Below are 24,480 nucleotides of genomic sequence, written 5' to 3'. Positions count from 1 at the left end.
CTGCCCGTTACTTCTCCTGCCCGGTAACCTCTCCTGCCCCATCACCTCTCCTTTCCTGTTGCCTCTCCTTTCCTGTCACCTCTCCTGTCACTGCTCCTGACATGTCAACTCTCCTGCCCCGTCACTTCTCCTATCCGTTACTTCTCCTGCCCGTCACTTCTCCTGCCCGGTCACCTCTCCAAATTACACAAGGTGTCAAATTCCCCACAGTGCTCAGTCTGGGGAAAGCTCCTTTCTAATCACCAACTCCGATCTCACTGGCACTTGATATGCTGAAGACCGAGGGCGGGCGCATTGTCATTCAAAGGAGATAATCTGCCTCAATCGGAATGACAATGGGCCTGCCCTCCCTCTGTGAGAGCTCAGGGAGGGGATGCTGCAGCCTCTGGAGTTCAACAGAGAAGTGCGAGCAGCCCCTGGAAGCTGAATGAAAAAGTTATCGTTGTCCCGAGATGATATTTTGAAAGAAAGAAGTAGGGGAACGGACTGAAATAATTGTTAGAAGTAGGGGCATGCCGTGCTCTTCTGTCCCCGCCCACTTCTACCACTGGTACTGATACACTTGTGATTTGTGGCCGAGCCTGTTTGAACAGATGGGGGTGGGGGGCACTCGTGTGCTGGTGAGTTACTGGCCCTGATCCAGGCCTTTATTAGGCAATAAAGGGCTGTGCAGTGCCATAACACATATGTATGAGCTGAGCTGCTTGTGCAAGAATAGCTAGGAATGTTTCTGAGCCGCAGGCTCCCGAGTGCGTGCAGGGGTGCAGCTTCCATTGGTGCTAGCCTTTGTATCCGACCGACCACGAACGGTAAGCCTTATCTATAGATAGGCCTTGGCTATTTCTAGCCCTGGGATGTGTGTTTAACTAAAAAAGTAGGGGAACGGACTTGGTTAAATAGGAAACAGGGGCAGGCCAAGCACACAGTGCAACAAGCCTCAGTGGTACTCCGCACTTCACAGCTGTCAAGAGGAACGCAAAGATTCATGCTCACAATACAGAGCCTTCAGGCTTCAGTGTAAAACCAACTGCTAGATGTGGGTAAACCAACAAGTAATATAGAGTGGCATGTCATAGATGGACTGAGGGGTCTGGCTTTCTCCGAAAATAGTTGGAGTGTGATTTGCATAATAAGTATCGATCACAAATAAGATAACTCTTTAAAATTCAAAAAAGTGTTTTTCCGTACTATTTAGAAGTGTTGGAATTTAGTAGATTAACCTTTTATCCGTGCAATGAGCGACATTTATTACACATGAACGTTTCTAAACATGAACTTGATAAACCTTCATGAACTTGACAGTTTTTGACTTTCAAAACATACATCAGGGAAGAAAAGGCACAGGTCTGGGATTCCAGCATTGGTCTATTTTGATGAGCCAAACCCTAAGGGACAAGAGCCAGGGCAGTGCATGCAGCCTGAAAAGGGATTCAGCCTAGCCTGGCTCACCCATATTAAAAAGGCATGGGGGAACTACAGAAGACTCATGACTACACAAGGTCTTAGTGAAATTCACATATTCATGAGGTGCAGAAAAGAAAGGTGGAAGGACGTAATTTTCATAAACTACGCTGAGTTTACAACCACAACTTAGTTCAATTAACTTACTCCTTTCCTCTCCAGTCTCTCATCTGGGATAACCCCGACACCTACTTTTACAACTAACTGCTAGACTTGGTAAAAGAGTTGACCTCTCAACAGGTAATATGGAATATTCTTTACATTTACAGGTGCTTCCATGTTTATTTTTGATATTAACAAGTGTACCATACAAATAAATACAAGCCAGCTCTCACTTGTGCAAAAAGGAGGGCGGCACCCACAAGCAGTGTTACACAAAGCAAAGACAGCACAGATATTGGTGCAGTGATTCTATCCACCCCCCCCACATGCAACATAAATACACTCCAAATAATACCACTCAGTGCCACATAATTACACGCTACCTATTTACACTCTACTCAATGCAACATAAATGCACTCAACATAACACCACTTAGTACCACATAATTACATGTCACATAATTTCACTCTATTCAATGCAACATAAATACACTCCACATAAAAACACTGCGCCACATAACATAATTACATGCTACATAATTACACTCTACTCAATGCAACATAAATACACTCCACATAATACCACTCAGTGTGATATAGTTACACGCCACATAATTACACTCTACTCAATGCAACATAAATAAACCCCACATACCACTCAGTACCACATAATTACATGTCACATAAACACTCTATTCAATGCAACATAAATACACTCCACATAATAACACTGCGCCACATAATTAAACGCCACATAATTACACTCTACTCAATGCAACATAAATACTCTCCACATAATACCACTCAGTGTGACATAGTTACACGCCACATAATTACACTCTACTCAATGCAACATAAATACACCCCACATACCACTCAGTACCACATAATTACAAGCCACATAATTACACTCAACTCAATGCAACATAAATACACTCCACATAATACTACTCAGTGCCACATAATTAAACACCACATACTTACACTCTATTCAATGCAACATAAATATACTCAACATAATGCCACTCAGTGCCACATAATTACACCTCACATAATTGCATTATATTCAGTGCAACAAATACACTCCACATAATACCAGTGTGCCACATAAGTACAAAAAAACTAGAAGACATTTTTTATGTTAAAAATCTTTTTTAATCAGGTTGTTCAGTTGTATATAATGTCGTCTTGGTTTATATAAAGGTAACAAAAATGCTTAACACTTTTTATTATAACTTTTCAACATGATGCACAGCAGCCACAATGCACTACAACATAGCCAAAAGTTCTGGCTAAACACATAAGGTCCCAAAGGTGAGACCTATTTGCTATGCCAATGCTTGTAGTTCTGAGCCAGTAAGTGGTGTAACAAGTTCAGTCTGAACCGTGTGATTAACAATCTATCATGAGCACTGGTTCGAATAGTTAAGTACGGTTCTATAGTTTGTGTCGACCTAACTAAAATGTAATTTCTGACCGAGGCCTTATACGGGTGATAGAACAGCTCTACCCTGCCCAGCATAGTAAGAGAGCCCTTTACATATTTTAACCACAGGATCTTTAACGCATGGTCCAAGGAGAGACAGTCTTGAACTGCTTTCCTGTCTTGTATACATAAATGAATGCAGCTTTTGCAACCATCTCAATCACTCAGACCACAGATTTGCAGCTAGTTACAAATACCAGTGAGGATAATATGAAAGCATTTGGGACTATCATTACTTAATAAAGAGGACTTTTATCCTTTTTGTAGCTGGTACAGAAGATAATGGTTATAAATGTATGCAGCTGTTGCCACCATCTCAATCACTCAGAACACAGATTTGCAGCTAGTTGCAAATACCAGTGAGGATAATATGAAAGCACTCTGGACTATCATTACTTACTAAAGAGGACTTTTATCCTTTTTGTAGCTGGTATAGAAGAGTATTTGAAAGCATCTATAAGTAACGAGTAAATAACAATAGAAAGACTCTACCTACCATGGATGCTGGAGTAGTTTCTGACGGTCAGGCTTCCTAGATAACTAAAAGAAGAGGAAAATGCAACAATACATTACCATTTTTTCATGCTGAAACAATCAGAACTGTGGAAGCTGTGAGTGTGGCAATGTAGAAATCATTTCACAGTTAATCCAAAAAAGGGCTAAACTTAATGTGAAAAACTAGATGCAAATATATAATGTATGTTACATTTAGTTAAAAATAGTTGAAGGCTTCAGAAGGTCCTTCTTCCTGCACATAAACAATCTTTCAATGCCATTTTGTCACTTCTATGTGTGCTGCTTAATGCAACACACATGGAATTCACAAAATGGCTTTAAAAAAAAAAAAAATATTGTTAATGTAAAGGAAGGGGGACCTTCTTGTACATTAACAATCCAAGGCATTTTGCTTTTTCCATGTGTGCAAAAACGAGGAGAAATAATGCATTTCTCCTCGTTTTGGCAATGTAAGACCAGGTTTTAACTAATGGTACGAAAATGTGAGCAAAGGATATGCAGTATTGAAAATAAAACTTCACAAACATAAATCTTTGGAACAGAGACAGCACTAAATGTTTCCAGAAGGTACCAGAAAATATATAAGTATATCTAGCTGTGAATATTATAAAAAATAAAAATATCTGTGCGAATTATATGCTAGGAGGTGAGAATCACCAGAGTGTTCTAATGCTGCAAACGACTCATAAGCGAAGCCAACTCCCTGGCTTCTCATAGTGGCTTCTCAGCATGATGCAGCCTCCTATTTCTTGGCCTTCTGCAACTGTTTGGTGTGAAAAACAAGATTTATGTGGGATTTAGCCAATGCTCCAGGCTAGTTTTTCCCAACTAACGCACTCCAGAGGTCTAACGACATATATAAAAGCACAACTATCAGATCAGTAGACGTGCAAAACAACTTCACAACTAAACACTAAAACAGTTTGTTCATTTTATGAAATAGTAGCCATTTATTTGTAGTCAATTGATATAGAATCACCCATCGCTCACAGACCAACCAATTCCTTTAAGCACCTCTTCTCACATCTCTCTTCTCACCAGCCAACACTCTCACCTCATGCCCATCTACACACCTCCAAACACAGTGACATGCTCTTACACTATCAACGTTCTCTCTGCCCTACATATTGTTTCATATCTACTCTCTCACTTTGCATCCGCTCTAAACTGCATCCATTCACACACAACACACACTCTAGCTCATTTTCACAGGAACACACACACACACACATTCTTCACTCTCCCGTTTTCTCTACTCTTGCCGACTATCTTCATTCTCACTATTTGTAAAATCAAAGGCAAAACCAGGACTTGCTAACATGTCCTTGCATCCTTCATTAGAAGAGGACAATATTTTTTATTAAATGAATAAAGTGGTTTATGCTACACAGTTGATAATTTCAGATCACATAAAAGGTATGTGTTTAAACACTTTGACATTGAAATATTTTTAGAAAATGTAAATGCTAGCTTGTAGATCCAAGCAGGCCAAAAGTGATGACTACACCATGGTTACCACCTAGACCGTATTTGATATTCGGGCCTTCCAAAGGCCAAATTCCAAAGAATTGCCTCTTAGCAAGCAGACACGGACCCAAAGTTCAGTGCTTTAAATCATCAGCAGTTTAATGTCGGCCATTACGCGTTTCGATCCTACAGGAGATCTTGATCACATGACAACGCCATTTACATTCAAGACCTACTAAATTGCTGCACATTTGCACATGATTGCTGACGTGAAATAAAAATGGAAGAAACATTCAAATGCTGTTCTGATATTTACGGACATTACGTGATCTTATTCACTGAAAAGAGCCTAGATAATAGAAAGTGCAAGTATAGAAATATAGGTAATAAAAATCTAAAAACATGAGATAAATGCTCAGACTTATTTTAGATCAATAGTTCTTAAATATTATTCTACATTTTAAATAATTATAAAAAAATGCCTCTGACATCTTAAAAACATTTTATAAATACTTTAAAAAATGTGTTGGTTAATAAATCGGATGTCAATGAATAGATGATGAATGACTCTAGCATTTGAAGGAAAAGAAAGTGCTAAATGCCTACTACCAATCCTCTTCAATACACCACTCATATAGATTGATAAAATCTAATAAAAAAGAGCCCTTAAATGTGCTAAAGTGATAAGTGCATATATGTGCAGGATAAAAAACCACGGTTATTTGGTTAGAGTAGGTGTGCAGCCCCCGTTTATGTCCAGATAATTGTATCCCACAGAAAGCTAAACAACTTTAGCAGATGGAAATACAGATATATTCATAGTGGGAAGACATAACCATGGTAGATATATTTAAACTGATTTGATATGAAAGCTAAGATCCATACTCATCTCATATACTGTACAAAAGGACTCACAGGGTTCAAGGCAGAATCTGGGTAACTATTGGATTACAGGCATGTGTATAAGTCTTCAGTATTATTGAGCCCTCCCGGAACTTTGTTGTTCATATTAAGGATATAGCGTGTTTCCAGCTTGCGCAGCAAGGATTCCCTGTCTCCACCCCTTTTGGTCTTTCGTATGGCATCTATCACATAATATGAAAGGTCCTTCAAGTTGTTGTTTGGACTTCTCGAAAATGCCTAGCAACCGGCTAGGTGGGATCATGGTTATTAATGGCCCTGATGTGTTGTAAAATTCTTTTGCTTGCGGGTAATTTGGTACTGCTAATATATTTAAACAGGCAATTACATTCCAATACGTATATTGCAAATTCTGTCTTACAGTGGAGAGGTTTGTTGTTTTTAATTCCCTTCCCACTGAAAGCAGTGCAATAGCTTTTCTTGTTAATACCGTATTGGCAAGCTTTACAAGATTTGCACTTTACGAATCCATTGGGGACAGACAACCAATTAAAGGAAGTAGAATATTCTGGGCTGCTGGAAACTAAACTGCTGTGCATGGAGGGAACTCTTTTGTAAGTGATACTGGGTTTGCTGGGCAAGGCATGCCCTATAACCAGATCACTTTTAACCAGCACCCAATTTTTGTGTATGATTTTTTTAATTGCTTTTTCTTGGGCACTGTAGTTGGTAATAAATCTCAGGGTATCGGAGTTGGCTTTAGTGATCAGAGCATTTTTTCCTTGTTTTTTAGAAATGAGGAGTTCATTTCTGCCCAATTCCTGTGTTTTATTTATGGCATCTTGTATTGTTTTAAGGGGATAGCCTCTTGCCAAAAATCTCTTTTTACTGAGTTGTCGGGCATCAGCCAGGTCTTTGGGATTACTGCAAATTCTTTTAATGCGTAGCATTTCCCCATAGATATATATATATCTTTACTCATATATATATATATATATATATATATTCACTGAAAAAACCATAGGTTATAGACCATATATAGTTAGGAATTAGCATTTACAAAACCTTGAAAATTCACTGAAAAAACCATAGGTTATAGACCATATATAGTTAGGAATTAGCATTTAAAAAACCTTATTTTACTCACACAAAACCATTGAAATTCCATATATAGTTAGTTGCACTAACTATATATTGCGCACCCGCAATCCACTGCTGATGATGTCACATATTACATCATTCATGACATGGTCAGTGACATCACTGATGACATCACTGATGACATCTCAAATGACATCACTGATGACATCACTGATGACAACATCCAGTGACTATGTTTCTGTAAAGTTAAAATATGTCTTACATATTGAAGAATGAGTGGATGTATAAGTGTCTGGACGAAGGATTTAGTACGTGCATGACTGAATGTATGAGTGAGTGATTAAATGTGTCTCACTGAGTGCATGGGTTAGTGACTAAACTGTCTTAATTTGTGCATCATTATGTCTGTTGTTCTGTAAACTGCTGCATGTGTTGATCAGTAGCTATATGAGTAACTATATGGGTTATTGATTGATTGCCCAAGTATTTGCATGGGAGACTGAGTGTGTGTGTGGCTGGCTGGGAGGTGTGTGACTCTGTACAGATCAATGTGTACTTGTATCAATGATTGTATAAGAGAGTAAGTATGTGTTAGTATATGGTTGAAAACGTAAGGTGCTCTATGTTTAACTGTATAGAGTAGAAAATGGAAGTGTGATTGATTCTTTACAGGACTGACTAGGTGTGTGAGTAACTCCATGGATGAGTGGCAGAGTGTGAGTGTCTGTATAGGTGTATGAGTGCATATGATTGTGTTGTAAACATGAGTGATTGTATGTATGAATGATTGTATGGGTGAATGAGTGAATGTGTGTGTAGACGTAGGAATCAGTGAGTACGTATGTAGTAACTAGTATTGGTGTGTCAATGGTTTCAAAAATTATACTCTGTTTTTAACACTGGGTGAAACAGAGGTTATATTAAAATGTGAGGAGATGCATTGTATTGTCACATGAATGATATCATCAGTGATGTGGTCATTGATGTCAAATGAGATGTCATCAGTGATGTCATCAGTGATGTCATTTGAGATGTCATCAGTGATGTCATCAGTGATGTCACTGACCATGTCATGAATGATGTAATATGTGACATCATCAGCAGTGGATTGCGGGTGCGCAATATATAGTTAGTGCAACTAACTATATATGGAATTTCAATGGTTTTGTGTGAGTAAAATAAGGTTTTTTAAATGCTAATTCCTAACTATATATGGTCTATAACCTATGGTTTTTTCAGTGAATTTTCAAGGTTTTGTAAATGCTAATTCCTAACTATATATGGTCTATAACCTATGGTTTTTTCAGTGAATTTCAATGGTTTTTTAATAGCAAATATCATAAGCTGTCGAATGTCAAGTACGTGGTAAGAATTTTTTTTTTCGTGTTTATGCACACTGATCTGCTTTGATTGCTGCCCCCCACCCCTCATTTCTATTAGGAGTACTCTCTCTTTGCAGATAGTGAAGGGTAGTTAACGCAGCCCTTTCCCCCTTTGTAATCCGTCGTGCCTGCTTCTCTCTCCATTTGATTGATTGTTCTCTTTGGTTCATTCTCTATTTACAAACAAGCACAGAGTCGCAATACTCTGTTTAGTCTTTGCAGATAGCGAAAAATCGTGTAAAAAAACAAAAGGAATCGAGCAAAATCAGTAGGCCACTAATGGGATCTCTTTTGACCTCGCTAAAATAGAAACATTAGGAACAACCTGTTGAAAATAGCAATGCGTATGTATATAAGCGGCGTTCATTTGTGTTCACAGTACCCCTTGTTGATTGTTTCAATCGAGCATTGAATTGTTCGAAGTTAATTCTCTTAACGATCTTCTCTACCTGCAAACGAGGAAGAATAGGAATATTCTATCTCCCTTTGCAGATAGTGAAGGGTAGGTAACGCAAGCCTTTAACACGTCGTACCTATTTCATTCCTCATTGATTGATTGATTGTCCGAACATTGACTGTTTGGGAATTAGTTCTTTTTGGAGGTATTCCCTGTTTGCAAATAAACGTAGGAAAATCTTTGCAAGTAGTGAAAGGGTACGTAATGCGGACCTTTCTCCCCCGTTGTAATCTGTCATGCCTATCTACTCCCCACTGATTGATGCACCTTTTTCACCCGGACCATTTACTAGAGATACGTCATCTGGCCCGACCAGAGAGCACCCCTAGTGAAAAGGACATATGCAATAATAACGAAGTGATCACTGTATCCTGTTAACAGAAACTTTACCATGAAACAACCTGGAAAGAAAAAAATAGGAAAACGAAAATCAGTAGGCCACTGATGAACATGAACTTTTATTAAACAACAAACAAAGAAACGATAACATAACGTAATGATAAAACCTATTAATGTCCTAGAAACAAGAAAACGTTAAAGTATGCCAGTGGTGAGAGACCAGAAAAACAGTCCGAGAAACCAAATCACCCCTCGCTGTCCCAACTCATGCACTCTGAAAGTTCAAAGTTTTGAGGAGTGCTTGTAACATTGTCTGAAGCCTATTTGCAATTGCTTCATCTTCACTATTCTTAAAGTAAGTGGGGGCTGTTGTGATGCGGTGCCACCCTGAACCGCTTGACGGAGGCCCCCGAGGGACGGTGTCATGTCGCGGACTCGGAGGGGGCGCTTGGCTCCGGCCCCCTCCCCAAGTCGTGTTGCCCTGGTGTGGCCTGAGATCGCCCCCGACATAGGTGGCCGGCTCCCGGGGTCAAGCGGAACTTTTTTCCTTTTGGTGACTCTTCCATTCTTCACCTTGTCCCATAATCCGTTTCACCTAAAGACACGCTGTAGTGGGGCACCCCTTTTCCGTTTCATTTGCCATTCAGCCCGCTTTTGCTACACTGTGCCTCTTCCGCTATTCAGCTGTTTACCGCCCGCTCTTTCGACTACAGCGTCTCGCTCACCATGTACTTGAGTTGCTCCCGCTCTTGCGGTGCAGCGATAGGCGGCTGCCACAGGACTCTCAAAATGGCGGCCATCTCTTCAGATTTGGGCGTGGTCCACTAAATGGGCCTGCGACACCTTGGAACTCGGACGCTTGTCTGCTAGAGCTTGGGCTCCATTCTCGAAAGCGTCCCCTCATCCTTGAAGATTCTACAAAAGTCTTGGGGGCCCCCGACTCCCGCAGGCTTCTGGTGGGGAGCGCCTAGCATGATTGCTCGTGGAATGGCCACGACGGAGCTACGAAATGGTGGTGCTCTCATGCTAACGCCAGCTTCAGTCTGAAACATCCAGAAACACTGTAGACTACCAATTCGATCAGTTCCGGTAGCGCTCCAACGTCACCCGGTAGAGAAGAACTTGCCCTCCCCTCTTTGACTGATGGTTCTTGTTGCCTGTCCCTTCTGTTGTCATTTAACAGAACTATTTAGCCTGCTGAAAGGGGTTGTGTGCCGTCCGCTGGTTGGTGGAGACATTTTGACTATATTCTGGACCTGCGTTGTCGCGTAATGCGTCATATGACGCGCCGCGTTAGAAAGTTTAATAAATTATGAAACACAATAAACAATCCTTAAAAAATAAAAAAAAATAAAAAATAATCAACAAAAGCAACAGCTAGGTAATACACATATAATTTTATCTCCGCGAAGCGGAGCGCTGTTACAGATATATATCTTGTTTCTGAACGTTAATTTCTCAAAATGCACTGAAGCACATATATTGAGACCTAGCAAAGGCACATCGGGCTACCAGTCCCTACAATTTTTCCAAGTTTCGTGCAAATCCATTCAGCTGTTCGATCCTACCGAGAGACAAGATGGCGGCCGCTACGGACTGTTTGGAATGTTTACAGACACCGGAGAGCCAATCAGCTTCGCTTCGCAAAGCTCCGTAACGCGAAAAGTACGCGAAGCGGTGCGCTGTTACAGATATATACTTTTTTTTTAACGTTAATTTCTCAAAATCCACTGGAGCACATATATTGAGACCTAGCAAAGGCACATCGGGCTACCAGTCCCTACAATTTTGCCAAGTTTCGTGCAAATCCATTCAGCCGTTCGATTATTATTATTATTTTTTTTTTTTTGCCCCGCGGGGCCCTTTTAAAACCTCCACATCAAACCTAGGGGGTCAGCGAGGATCTACTATGCCCCCTTATAGTTATTTCCCCCTTTGTTTTGACCTCCTCTTGTCTCTCGATCCTACCGAGAGACAAGATGGCGGCCGCTACGGACTGTTTGGAATGTTGACAGACGCCGGAGAACCAATCAGCTTCGCTTCACAAAGCTCCGTTGCGCGAAAAGTCCGCGAACCAGTGCGCTGCCTGGTCCGCGCTTACAGATATATATCTTTTTTTAAACGTTAATTTCTCAAAATCCACTGGAGCACATATATTGAGACCTACAAAAGGCACATCGGGCTACCAGTCCCTACAATTTTGCCAAGTTTCGTGCAAATCCATTCAGCCGTTCGGGCTAAAAGTGAGGCCAACCGCCCTATGGAAATTAACATGGGAAAAACGCGTTTTGGGACCCCCCTTTTTTCTCGGCCCCCCCTTGACGAACCCCCCCCAAATTTTCAAAGGCTGCTCAGAAACAAAATGTGCCATTTTCCTGAAAATTTCAGCCAATTCCGTCCACAAACGGCAAAGTTATTAGACATAGAATTTTCAAAAAACCCATAGAGAAAAAATCCTAACTATATATACCTACTGGCGACCGCCAGTAGGTAATATATATATATATATACATATATATATATATATACATATATATATATATATATATAGACAGAGAGAAAGAGAGAGAGAGAGAGATAGAGAGAGAGAGAGTAAAGAAAAAATATATAGCTAAAATATATAGCTAAATAGTAAACAAATGACCCCACTTAAAAAAGTATTTGAGAACGATAAATGTCATGTTATGAAGGAATACCAAGACTTTTACTAATTTCTTTTAACTGTCAGTTGTTGGCCTTCCAGATTAGTAAAATGTAAACAAATGGCCATAATATCTTTTTTTAAAAGGTGGCAACCCTATTTACAACACGCCAGTGCCTCCGAAGGGCACATAGGCTATGTACAGCAGGTAGAGCTAGGCAAAGTCAATTATAAACACTGCTTGCAGGTCCACACTGGAGAGCCAAAACATCCCTGGCAAAAATGCATTAATGAAAAATCCACCTTTTTCTGGGGTGCACTCAACAATGCTATAAATCGACCAAAAGAACTCTTCAACATCATCAGACAACAAACATCCAAACCATCACCTTCCACAATGCCGGCGGCCTCCAAAGACCTATGTAACAAATTTGCCAATTTCTTCAATGAAAAAATATCAAAGATTGAACTCTCACTCAAGGATCACCTCAGTCCTACCAACGAAGACCCGCTACTTGACAAAGATGTCATGAACCCAATTAAGGCATTCCACAAATAACTGGAGAACATTCAAACCCGTCACTGAAACTGAAATTATTGAACTGACCACGGGGTCCAAGCCTTTATACCACATTGAGGAACCTCTCACCGCGCAACTGGCTAAAAATCTCAATTTCTGTCTAGCGGCACGCTGGTCAGAGATCACAAATAGTTCCCTGGAAACAAGAACCATACCTGACTGCCTCAAAATTCGTCAGGTAACACCATTACTGAAAAAAGCCGGTGCTGACCTCCTGGACCCTCACCAATCAGGCTTTAGAAAAGGATGCAGCACCGAGACTGCCATCATGAATGTCATTGATGACATCCACAAATCACTAGACTGGGACTGATGTTGTCTACTTATACTCCTAGACCTTTCGGCGGGTTTGATACGGTCGACCACAATCTACTCCTCAACGTACTCCGAGAAAGAGTTGGAGCAGAAGGGGTGGTCTTACAATGGTCCACCTCCTTCCCGTAAAACCGCTCTCAAACAATAAATATCCAAAACTTCACATCCGACCTACACCCTATAACCAAAGTCGTTCCTCAAGGCTCAGTTCTCTCACCCGCACTGTTCAACATTACATGGAGCCACTCACTATCATCCTCAAGAAAGCCAACATTCCCTTCCACCTCTACGCTGGCGATACCCAGATCTATAGTGGCAGGAGTGGCCTTAGGCATGTGCAAGCTGTGCACCTGCACAGGGCTGCCATAACCCCAGGGGCCGCCATGCCAATATATATCCTTAATATAATAATCCTCTGACGATAGATACAGATTTGCGTGGCGGCCCCTGGCAGGGATTTGTCAGCCTCTGGCTCTGTTCCACTTCCAAACACTCTGACCCCCCCCTCTTCACTGGCCTCCGCGCCTGCGTTCCTCTTGGTTCCTGATTCGCTTCTTTTTTTCCCTACCCACTCCCTCACGTCGTGTGTCACAATATCCTCCTCCTAATTTTTATCATTCTGAGACGAATTCGGAAGGGTAGAAGCAGCCGCAGGTACTGGTCATCTAACGCCTTTTCTGGATGTTTTATTAAAACACCTTCCTGAGCTCCGGGGGGCTCCACCCTGCCCGGACCCTTTCTTCTGGGGCCCCCTACCTACGCTCCCTGCCCAGGGCCACCATGAGCCTAGAGCCACCCCTGATAGCGGACATACAAAGACTCAACGTCACCCTAATAAAAGTCCAAAAATGGCTGTCCCATTACCATCTGAAATTCAACCAAGAAAAAACAGAAATCCTCCTCATAGCCAACAAAAAGCAGACCCCTCGAATCACAGAATGATTAAAGTCTATTGATGCTCTGTCTCAACTGCACTCTCATCCCGACAGACTCGGTGAAGTCACTGGGATCCCGACAGACTCGGTGAAGTCACTGGGAATGACTTTAGACCCCAACCTTGACATGGTCAAACACATCAAGAACACGGCAAGATGTGCCTTCTTCAACTTAAAACTACTAAAAAAGATAAAAACCCTTCATCCCTCCAAAAGACCTCAAGCAAGTCATGCAATCCCTTGTGCTATCCAGATTAGACTATGGGAATGCCACCCTCACAGGCACGGTCAAGCTACATCTTGCTCCTCCTAGAGCTACCCTAAATACAGCAGCCAGAAAGGTGACGGGAGTGAAGAAATATGAACACATCTCCCCCGCTCTCAAAGAGCTCATCTTGCTCCCAATTGAAGTGCCTGCTAACTTCAGAACTGCCTGTCTCACCCACAAAGCTCTGCACACTGGCAAACCCACCTGTCTAGCCGCCAAACTGAACAAAGCAGGACAAACTAGAAATCTTAGGAGCACCAACACTATGCTACTCATCCCCCCGAAAACCCGTAAACAAAGGACCTTCTCTCGGTCTTTCTCTGGAAATGCTCCCAGAATTTTGAATGCCATCCCCATGAATGTCAGAACGAACCCTTTCTTCAAAGAATTCAAAAGCCAGCTCAAAGTGCTCCTCCTCAATCAAGCTCTTACAAAATGACAATGGTCATACAAAGGCAGATCCACCACCTACTGAGGATCTAGGCACTACGATAAGACCAAGGGGCATATTACCAAGCCCGCGATAAATGCGTTAGCGACTTTTTAAAGTCGGTAGCGCATTTTTTTTATCACACTATTACCAATACGTCTCTAACCTGAGTTAGAGTCGAATTCTTGACGTCATCTATCGCCCCGCGCTGGGGGCGATAGATAACGCTAATGGGATGCAGGGTGGGCGTTCCCACATCCAACCACATGTAAAATGTGGTTGGAGGTGTTAACACCCTATTATCAAGGCAGGCGTTGGTAGAAGGAGACCTGCGATAAACTTGTTTATCGCAGGTCTCCCAATGCCTGCTTTGAACAGGTGTTAGGCATTGATAACATGGGGGTGTGGATCATAAAGCTGAATCCACCCCGCCATATTTTCAAGGCACACATTAGAGCGTGAAAACAACGCTTGTTTTCATGCGCTAATGTTCCCTATTGCCGACTATCGCCGGATTTAATTTCGCCTACGTGTTACGCGTTGATAATTACGCGCTATCACGACGATTAAATCCGGTGATAGCCGGCGATATGGAAATGTGCGATGTGCTTTTATTATCGCACATCTTGTTAATATGCCCCCAACTTCCTACAGCATCTTACCCTTTCCCACAATATTACCTCCTCCATGATGACTCTGCATTCGTTTGCAACAGGACTTCTATTGATACATGAGCCATCTCTGAACAATGTGTTTACTGTCCCACTCTTTGCTTACTCAACTGTTTTTCGACAAATACTGTAAAGCTCTCCGATACCTTCGCGTATGGCCCTCGCTATATAAAACCCCAAAATAAATAAATAAATGCTCCAACCAGCCCTAGCTCTTTCCACCTCTCTCGTTCCATCCATCTCTTGTCCCCTCTTTTCTTCTCCCTCTCTGATCACTTTCTGTCTCACTCCACTCCCACTCCACCACTCCTGAAGTCACCCTGTGCCCTCTGTAGTTATTCGCTGATAGCAGGGGGAAGAGCTAGTTGTAGCCGCCCTGTGCTTTAAAACGAGCCTTCAGTCATTCCAGCTCATTATATATGTTAAACGAATGTATAACGTTACAACGCATACATTTACAATGAATGCCTTTACAACACAGTTTTTACATCACAACATCCTTTACAACACATTGTTTTACATAGCATGCCATTACATCGCATTTTCAGAAAATGCCTTTAGAACGCATTCCATTACATCGTATCATACCTTTACAACGCATACCATTACAATGCATACCAAGACATTGCATTTCAGGTAAGTGTTGGATAGTATAGGGGTAATAATTACTATTCTAATTCCAGTGAGTGCAACAGTAGGGTAAGTGTTGGATAGTGTAGGGGTAAAAAATACTATTCTAACTCCAGTGAGTGCAGCAGTTGGGTAAGTGTCGGAGAGTGTAAGGGTACTATGCGTTGTAATGGTATGCAATGTAATGACTTGCAATGTAATGCCTGCTTTGTAGTGACATGCATTGTAATGACATGCGTTGTAGTGACATACAATGAAATGGCTGCGTTTTAATGACATGTGATGTAAAGGATGTTACGATGTAATGACTGCTATGTAAAGGTAGTGCGATGTAATGACTGCGTTGTAAAGGTTGTTTCCCATGTTAAACATATGTGCTTTCTAAACGTATTTCTCAGCCTCGACCCTTGACCCCACCAGGTACGACCCTTGACCCCACCAGGTAGGTCGCTCCCCCTCCGCACAGCACCGCCTGTGTCTCCCTGTCCCAGCTGCCGCAGCTGAGGAAGTTCGAGGCCCTCCACCACCTGCAGGCTACCACCTGCGCCTCAGGAGGATACTCAAGACCTGGCTGTTCGATCAGTAGTGTACCCAGAGCCTGTTAGTTAAATGTTACTAGTGGACAGAAGTGTATATTGTGACACAGCTAAAGTGACAATACAAAACATGACTACTGGCCTGCCCCTGGTAGCCTGTCTATGCAGGTTTAAAATGCAATTTTGGCCTATCAAATTAACTCCTTTTGACAGGCCTAAACCCTCCTTTTAAATATGTATAGGTCACCACTAAATCAACCTTAAATGTCCATAAGGCAGGATGCATTATATGTAAAAGTAGGACATGTAAAAATGTAATGCTAAACATGTCCTTACAGTGAGATTGCCCTAAAGGTTATTTTCACTTTAGCAAGGTAGCTGTTCCTAGGAAACCATTGGGATACTTTTATTTATTTATTTTATTTTGAAAGTTTTATATAGCGCGAACAAGATCTTTGCAGATATCAGAGCGCTTTACAAAGCGGGGAATACAAACATGAGGGTGCAAACAGGCCATTCGGTATATCGCAATTGTAGATAATAAGTAGGTATATGAGGGAGCATGGTAAAGCAGGTACATTAATAATGCAAATAATACATAAGTGTGAGCATAGACAGTAATAGATCAAGTGTATTTGGCTATGAGGATAGCTTTTACTTCTTTCTTGAAGAGTGCGATGGAGGAGATGAGTCTGGTTTCAGGAGGGAGTGAGTTCCATATCCTGGGTGCCATTCCTGAGAAGGAGCGTTTATACGTTTTTTCCTTCCGGAATCTTCGAGGTTTTAGCAGAAGATTATTTGTGCCTCTAGTGTTTCTAGAACCGCCAGAGATTGTCAGCTTCTGGGTGAGGTATCCGGGTGAGCTCAGGTGTACAGCCTTGTGTGTCATGCAGGCGATTTTCAAATGTATTCTGGCTTCAAAAGGCAGCCAGTTCAGAGATTTAAAGTCAGGGGAGATATGCGAGTGCTTTTTTGACCCAGTGATGAGTCTCGCTGCAGCGTTTAGAGAAGCGCTTAGGGGTGCGGTAGAAGTTAGAGGGAGCCCGCAGAGGGCTATGCTGCCGTATTCTATTCGAGGGAGGACTAGTGCTTGTACTGCAGTTTGGAAGTCTTTGGCTGGGAGGAAGGGTTTAAGTTTCCTCAGGGTATTGATTTGGTAGTTCGCTCCTTTAGTTGCCTTGCTGATATGTTGCTGCATGTTGAGGTTGGTGTCGAGTGTTATGCCTAATGATTTTGCTGAGTCCACGATGGTGGGTTGGACATTGAGTGCAGTTAGGTGATTTAGCCAAGTTTGAGTGGTGGAGATCGTCTCGGGAGGTGAGATCAGAAGGAACTCTGTTTTCAGAGCATTGAGTTTGAGATGATTATCTGCGAGCCAGGATTGGGTGTTTCTGATCGTTGAGTTCAGGAGTACAATGTCTTTGGGGGATTGTAATTTGAGATATAGTTGGGTGTCATCGGCATACATGTGAAAGAGTACAATGGATGCTTGTAGCAAGGTGGTGAGAGGTTCCATGACTAGGTTGAACAAGGTTGGGGATAGGGAGGATCCTTGGGGGACGCCTAACGATACAGGTATTGGCGAGGACATCAGGTTGTTGTTCTTGAATTTCTGCGTCCTGTTGTGTAGAAAGGAAGTGAACCACTTGAGAACAGTCCCAGATAGACCCATTCTTGTGTTTAAAAGTTCAAGTAGCTTCTCATGTTTAACGGTGTAGAATGCTGAGGAGAGATCAAGAAGGATGAGGAGGCAGGTGTCGTTTTGATCTAGGATTTGAAGGGCGTCGTCAATAATGTGAGTCATAGCAGTTTCTGTGCTGTGCCCTGCTCAGAAGCCTGATTGATGAGGGTTGAGGAGATCAAACTGATCAATGTGTTTAGTCAATTGTAGTTGTGAGCATTTTTCCAGGAGTTTGGCTAGAGTGGGAATATTGGTAATGGGACGGTCATTGTTTGGATCATATGGGTCGGCTGTAGGTTTCTTTAGTAAGGGAGTGACTTGTCCAACTTTGAGGGAGTCCGGGATGGATCCTTGTTGAAGTGAGCTGTTGATAATTTTAGTCCAGAGTGGAAGGAGCAACGGGGTGAAGTCTTTGACAGCGTTAGCAGGGAGGGGGTCCGTGAGGTGATTGGATGGTTTCAAGGTGCTGAGCAATTTGCCAATTTCTTCTTCAGAATAGGTGTCAAAGGAAGACCATGTAGCATTGTTTTTTAATTCAGTGGGTGCTATGCAGTGAGGTTTGGGGTAAAGGCTTGCGTCAATGAGGAGATCACTCTTTATGTTCTCAGTTTTTTGGATAAAGAAAGCAGCGAAGTCTTCACAGGAGGTGATTCGCGCACAGTGTTGAGTGGTTGGGGTTGTTCCTTCGATTGTGTTCTGATTAGCTCAAACAGTTTTCTTGGACGGTTTTTTGCTTGGTCGAGCTGGAGGCTGAAGAAGGCTGATTTTGAGCGCTTTATTTTCCTGAAGAAGGCGTTTCTCTTTTCCTTCAGGTTTTTTTAGGTGCAGTGCAGAGGGAGCTGATCTCCAGGTGCGCTCTGCCATTCGCATGGTTCGTCTATCCTCATTGAGACTCCCGTCGTACCATGGGTTGGAGATTTTAGCGGAGACTCTTTTTAACTGCATGGGTGCCGCCTCATTGATTATTGAGGTCATGGCGTTGAGATAGTGGTCAGTCAAGGATTGGACGTCCGTAGCGCCGGTAGGAGGGAGTAGGAGGTCGCAGCTGTTCGGGGGTAGGGATTTTGGGTTGAGCTTTTTCAGGTCTCCTTTCCAGACTTTAGTCTTGGAGGATTGAACCGTGTTGAGTTTGACTTTTTCATTGATGAAGAATGTGACAATATGATGATCTGACCAGTCACAAGGTTGAATGGACTCAAGTTGGATAGCGTCCTCTTTGGAGATGATAAGGTCGAGGATAGAGCCTTTCTCGTGGGTCGGGCTGTTGCAAAATTGAGTGAGGTCAAGGGCGTTGAGGAGATTTTTGAGACTAATTACCACCGCATCATGGTGATCGTTCCAGTGGAGGTTGAAGTCACCAAGGTATATTTGGGTGAGCTGTCGTCCGGAGTTGGTAGAGATCATATCCATGATATGTTGGGCGAAGGTGAGGTTGTCCCTGGGTGGGTGGTAGATGCCGTGAAGAGAGCATATCGGTTTGCCCTCACTAACGATATCGAGGCAGATGTATTCACAGGAAGTTGGGGAGGGTAGGGAAGGTGCGGTGACTTTCAAAACAGAAAGGTTGTTCCTGTATATGCATGCGATTCCACCACCTATCTTGCCAGACCTGTCAAGTCTAATGATGTGGTAGTTGGGGGGAACCAGAATGTCCATTATAGGTGTAGAAGATTCTGTTAGCCAGGTTTCAGTTAAGATGATTAGGTCAAGGTCCAATGTTAAGATGAGATCAGCGATGGCGAAGGAGTGTCTAGAGGCCGATCTGCAGTTGAGGAGAGTGCATTTGAGACGGGGTGTGTCAGGGGAGGTAGAGGGTTCCAGAGTGAGAGGGACTTTTCTAAGGTTATTAGGGACGGAGATTCTGTTGCTTAGTGTGGGGGGTCTACGGGGATTTGATTGTATCGTGGGAATGGAGAGGTGAGTGGTGGTTGTGTGGTTTAGGGGAGCAGGGTCGTATGTGCGGAGGAGGGTGAGTGTGTCGATGTCCGAAAGAGGGTTGCATGGGCGACGGGGGCGGTTGTTGCGGTTGTGGACAGGGATCGCGTTCCAATGTGGGGGGTGTAGAGTGTGAGAGTCATCCGGAAGGGTGGGGGGCAAGTTGGGAGGGGGGGTGGTGGTGTGTGAGGGGTGTCTGGGAAGAGTGAGGAGTAGTTCTTTGATGGTGTGAATGTCTTCTTTGATGGTGTGCATGTCTTCTTTGAGCTGGAGGAGGGTGAGCATAATATTGTCCAGTGTGGGATAAGTGTTGGAGTTAGGGATGGGTGAGTGACTGACCTGAGTATTAGCGTGCGGGTGAGGGGGTGGGTTGGTGTTCGTGCAGGTCTCCGTGGCGTCGATGTACGGGTTGGTGTTAGAGAGGAGAGAGGGGTTGGGAGGGATGGGTGTGGATGAGGTAGGGAAGAAGTTAGTGGTGTAGATGAGGGCATTGGTGGCAGGCGGAGTGAGCCGGGAGGAGGTTGAGTGTATGTTAGTGGTGATGGGGGAGCAGGTAGGGTAGTGGGGGCTGAGAGTGGGGGGGAAATGGGATTGGAGATGGTCCTGTTGTGGGGAGGGGGAGTTGAATTAATGGATGTGGTGTGCTCTGAGTAGTTAGTTAGAGGGTGGTAGTGGGGGCTGAGAATGGGGGGGATAAAGGGTGGGATTTGTCGTTATGCGTGTCGTTCTTGTGCTGAGCTAGGTTAGAGGTGTTGTGGGTGGGAGCTGGATGTCAGGGGGGAGAGGAATGGGAGAGGTATGAGTGGGTGTCCAAGGGTTGGTGGTAGGGGGGCGGCTGGTGTATGATGGGGAGAGATTTGTGTCTGTGATTGAGGAGTGTGGGGAGGTTACGGCAGGTGGGTGATTGACAAGGGCGCTAGGGGAGGAGGTGAGATGCGTGTCGTTCTGGTGCTGAGCTGGGTTAGGAGGGTTGTGGCTGGGGGCTGTGAAGTCAGGGGTGATAGTACTGGAGGAGATATGTGTGGAGAACCGAGGATTGGAGAGGTGCTCTTTGAAAGTGGGGAACAGGTTGTCTAGTAGTTCCAGGTTCCTGTCTGTGGATTGAATTAGGACAATCCCGTTATTGTAGATAGTAATGGTGGCTCTGCCTGGGAAGAGTTGGGATGGTGTGATGGAGAGAGTTTGGCCATGAGCGGATTTCCTGGTGGTTGAGACGGTGAGTAAGGCGAGGAACGCCTTTCTCCATTGAGCTCTGCGTGTGGTGTGGAAGATGATATCGATGTTCAGGGATCCATTGACCGGTGAGAAGTAGGTGTCGGCAAAGGGGGTTTCAGGGTGGGACCTCAGGAAGATGTGTTTAAAGCGTTTAGCGGCTTTTTTGGTGAGTGTGGAAGGGTAGTTGATTTTATATGTGTGCTTGCCGATGGGATCCATGTTGGGATGGCGGTATAGGAGGGTATGGGAGGGTGAACAATAGTGATACACATGTGCAAACAAATGCAAACAGTAAGTTACATGGATCAAGTGACAGTAGTAGGTAGCCAATATAGCCAAGATATAAGAGGTAGCAATCGGTGCAATCCAGGAATCAAGAGTGAAATGGGTGAAGCTTACAAAAAATGTACAAGGTATATGAGGTAGCAATCAGTGCATTACCGGCATAAAAGTGAAATGGGTGCAGCTTACAGAAATGTACAGTATACAAGTAGAAGTATAATACTGATGATATGCTGGAACAGAATATAGGTGCAAACAAAAGCTGCATGAGTCATAAATGACACTAGTAAGCAGCCAAAAATATATGAGGTAGCGATCGGTGCATTACAGGTGAAGAAAAAGTGACATAGGTGCAGGGTACAAAAACTGTACAAAATACAGGTAGGAGTACAATACTGCAATAAAAGGCAGACACTTAATCACACATATATGAGGTAGCGATTGGTGCATTACAGGTGAAGAAAAAGTGACATGGGTGCAGGGTACAAAAATGCACAGAATACAAGTAGAAGTACAGCAAATGTACAAAATACAAGTAGAAATACAATACTGCAATAAAAGGCAGACACGTAATCACACAGTGTTTAGATACAGAGCTATGTAGGTGTGCGGTAGTTGAGATTAGTCTAAAAGGCCAGTTCTTAGGGTCTGGTCAGGAAGTGAGAATGACTAGTCCATGATGGCCGCCAAAGAAAGAGAGAGACCAGTCTAAAATGGCCGCCAAATAGGGGCGATAGAGACGATAGTCCTCTGTTAGTTGTTGTTGCTTTAAGACCAGGGAAGGGCGGTTTCAGTTTCTATTTGAGCAAGCCCAGTTCTTAGCTTGCTGGGAGGGAGTCTTATCTCTATTTTGGTGGTCTTGTGTGGGGGAGTTAAGCTGAGGAGCCTCGTGGGTATCGGAGGTACAGGAGGGGATTTATTGCTACAGTTTTATGGCCCCAGCCATTTTGTACAAAGGAGGCTTTTTCTAAAAAGTATGAATAATCCAGTGGGGTAAATAAATACCTTTTTGTAGATTCTTTTCAGCACGCACGTTGATGTTGCCAGCAAAGTGATGAATTTATCAAGGTCTAGCCAAAAAGAGCACAGTTGCAGTGTGCAACAACTACTGGCAGTTTGATGTGCGTGCGTGGCCAGGTTGAAGTACTATTGCAAAGTCTTTGTGTCTTTATGTGATTTCTGCTCAGTAGTTATGCTGATGTTAACAGCAGAGTTTTGCAGGCATCAGGGGTCTAGCCGGAGTGTGCCCAGCTGCGGTGTCTATCGATTTCTTGCCAGTGAAAAACCCACCTTTGCAGGTCTGCTCCCAGGTTCTCAATAGTAGCAGGGGGTCCGCAGGTTCGCGTCGTCAGGGTCAGAGGCTTCTCACAGCAGCAGTCCGCACCGCCGAGTGATTTGTCAGGATCACGCCGTCAGGGGCTGAGTCTTCTCGCGGCAGCAGGCAGCAGCGGGCTGATCCTCAACGAGACAGTGCTGACTGTAGCAGCGGGGCGGCCGTGAGCTATGCTGAGGACTAACATCCTCGCTGGTGCCCGTGCGACGGCCATAGATCCTTGCTACTGCAGCCCCTCCCGCCTCGATAGGCGAAGTCGAGTGTTTCCCGTTTGCCTCAGGTATCTGCTGCGTCACATCACTCCTGATCGGGACGTGCCGGGTGTCTCCGAAGGTCAGATGCTGCGTTCTTTCACCAGGAGCGTTGCTATATCACAGCGTGGCACCAGGCAATCAAACATCCGTCTCCGCCATTGTCCAGGGGCAGCCCAGGGTCCGGGAGGAGGGGGGGGAGCCTCGGTCCTCACCTGCGACGGTCCCGACCTCCGGGGCGCGCAGGGACCCCCAGCAGGCTTCCGTCAGCGCCCCTGCGAGCAGGGAACCTTAGAAAGCTCTAGTAAGCGCCCCAGTGGGTTCCAGATAGGCAAGCGACCGACCCAGGTTCCGTCTATGGTCGGGGGCAGCCCGGTGTCCGGGAGGAGTCGGGGGCGACTCTGTCCTCTCCCGCGATGGTCTCCTGGGTGATGAGGGACTTCAGACAGCGCCACAGTCCCAGGCTCCGCCGACTTGAGGTGCAGCCCGGTGTCCGGAGAAGGCGGGGGCGACTCGTTCCTTTCTCGCGCCGAAGTTGTTGTTAAAAAAGATCCAGTCACTTGTGTCTACGATTAAGTTAAGGAAGTTATTTATCTCCTCTCAGGAACCAGATAAAACGTTCATTCTAAACTAATCCAATTCATTGGTAAAGTGAGGTTTGTAACATATTTTGCAAAAAATGCTTTTAAAATGTTCCCCTCAGTCTCTCTAATTCCTTTAGAAGCCCATTTCCCTGAGCTTCCAACTGTCAGAAGCGGAATAGATTATTGATGAGGTGTGAATTGGCCCCCAGAGCTGAGACAAAAGGTCTTGTTCCTCAGACAAGATGATTGTCTGGTCAGTGCCCCGGAACTTTATTGTCTTCAAAAAGGGCTGCCATGTCACAGCCAGATGTAGCTCAAACCTGTGCCTGGCTCACCTACTGTCTCACTAGCAGGCACCAATTGCAGCGGGGGAGAAGCTTCCTATAGAACTGGTTTTAAGAGACCGCAGGGGACGGTTTTTCATTCTCTCGGCACGGGAGCTCTGTTCAATGGAAGAAAGCTTCTGCCATCTTGGTTTTCAATAGAGAGGGGTGCTGTGAGATTGTTTGCATTAGGTTATACAGGAACTGCTTTAAACATGGGTAAGATGGGGTAGAAATGCCCTAAGAAACTGTTTGTCCTATTGGTCAGGTAGTGGTGAGGATTCACTCCCACTCATAGGCTAGTGGCAGGCATAAATGTGGCACCCATGGGCACCCTCCTCAGAACACTGCCTAACCTGTGGAAGACAAAAGAAGAACTGTACCAGCTGTTGTAATCTGCAAGGAGAAGCCTAAGGGCGGGACCTGTTCCCACTTGTAACCAGGACATAGAAGTGGACTCCTAATAGAAGTTGGCTGACCTCCTGTCAAGCTGCAAGGACATAAGACCTGCAAGAATCCCACTTTTCTGAAGAGCCCAGCTGACCAGTTTCATCTGAACTTGCCCCTGACCCTTTACTGGCTTCTGTTGGAGTGAGATCTGACCCCCGAGTACTGTTTCTTATGTTTCGAAAACCTTGGCTGGGGTTAAAGTGTCCTCTACCAAGACAAACTGAAAAGGCTGAGACTGAAGAACCATC

At 44.0% G+C, this 24,480-nt stretch overlaps 1 protein-coding gene across 2 annotated transcripts in view; it reads right to left on the bottom strand.

Moving 5' to 3' along the window:
• Positions 1–24,480, bottom strand: part of LOC144753731 (cytosolic phospholipase A2 gamma-like) — a 928,534-nt gene that overhangs the window by 730,502 nt on the left and 173,552 nt on the right. For both annotated transcript variants that reach the window (XM_078641315.1, XM_078641316.1), the window contains exon 2: positions 3,546–3,589. In XM_078641315.1, coding sequence (XP_078497441.1) covers positions 3,546–3,548 — 3 coding nt within the window. In that variant the 5' untranslated portion in view covers positions 3,549–3,589. The remainder of the gene's footprint in view (positions 1–3,545; positions 3,590–24,480) is intronic.

The sequence above is a fragment of the Lissotriton helveticus genome, chromosome 5_1 (genome assembly GCF_964261635.1).
Source record: "Lissotriton helveticus chromosome 5_1, aLisHel1.1, whole genome shotgun sequence".
Lineage (NCBI taxonomy): Eukaryota > Metazoa > Chordata > Amphibia > Caudata > Salamandridae > Lissotriton > Lissotriton helveticus.
Note: the sequence above shows the minus strand (reverse complement) of the source record. Positions and strands in the feature narration are given on the sequence as shown.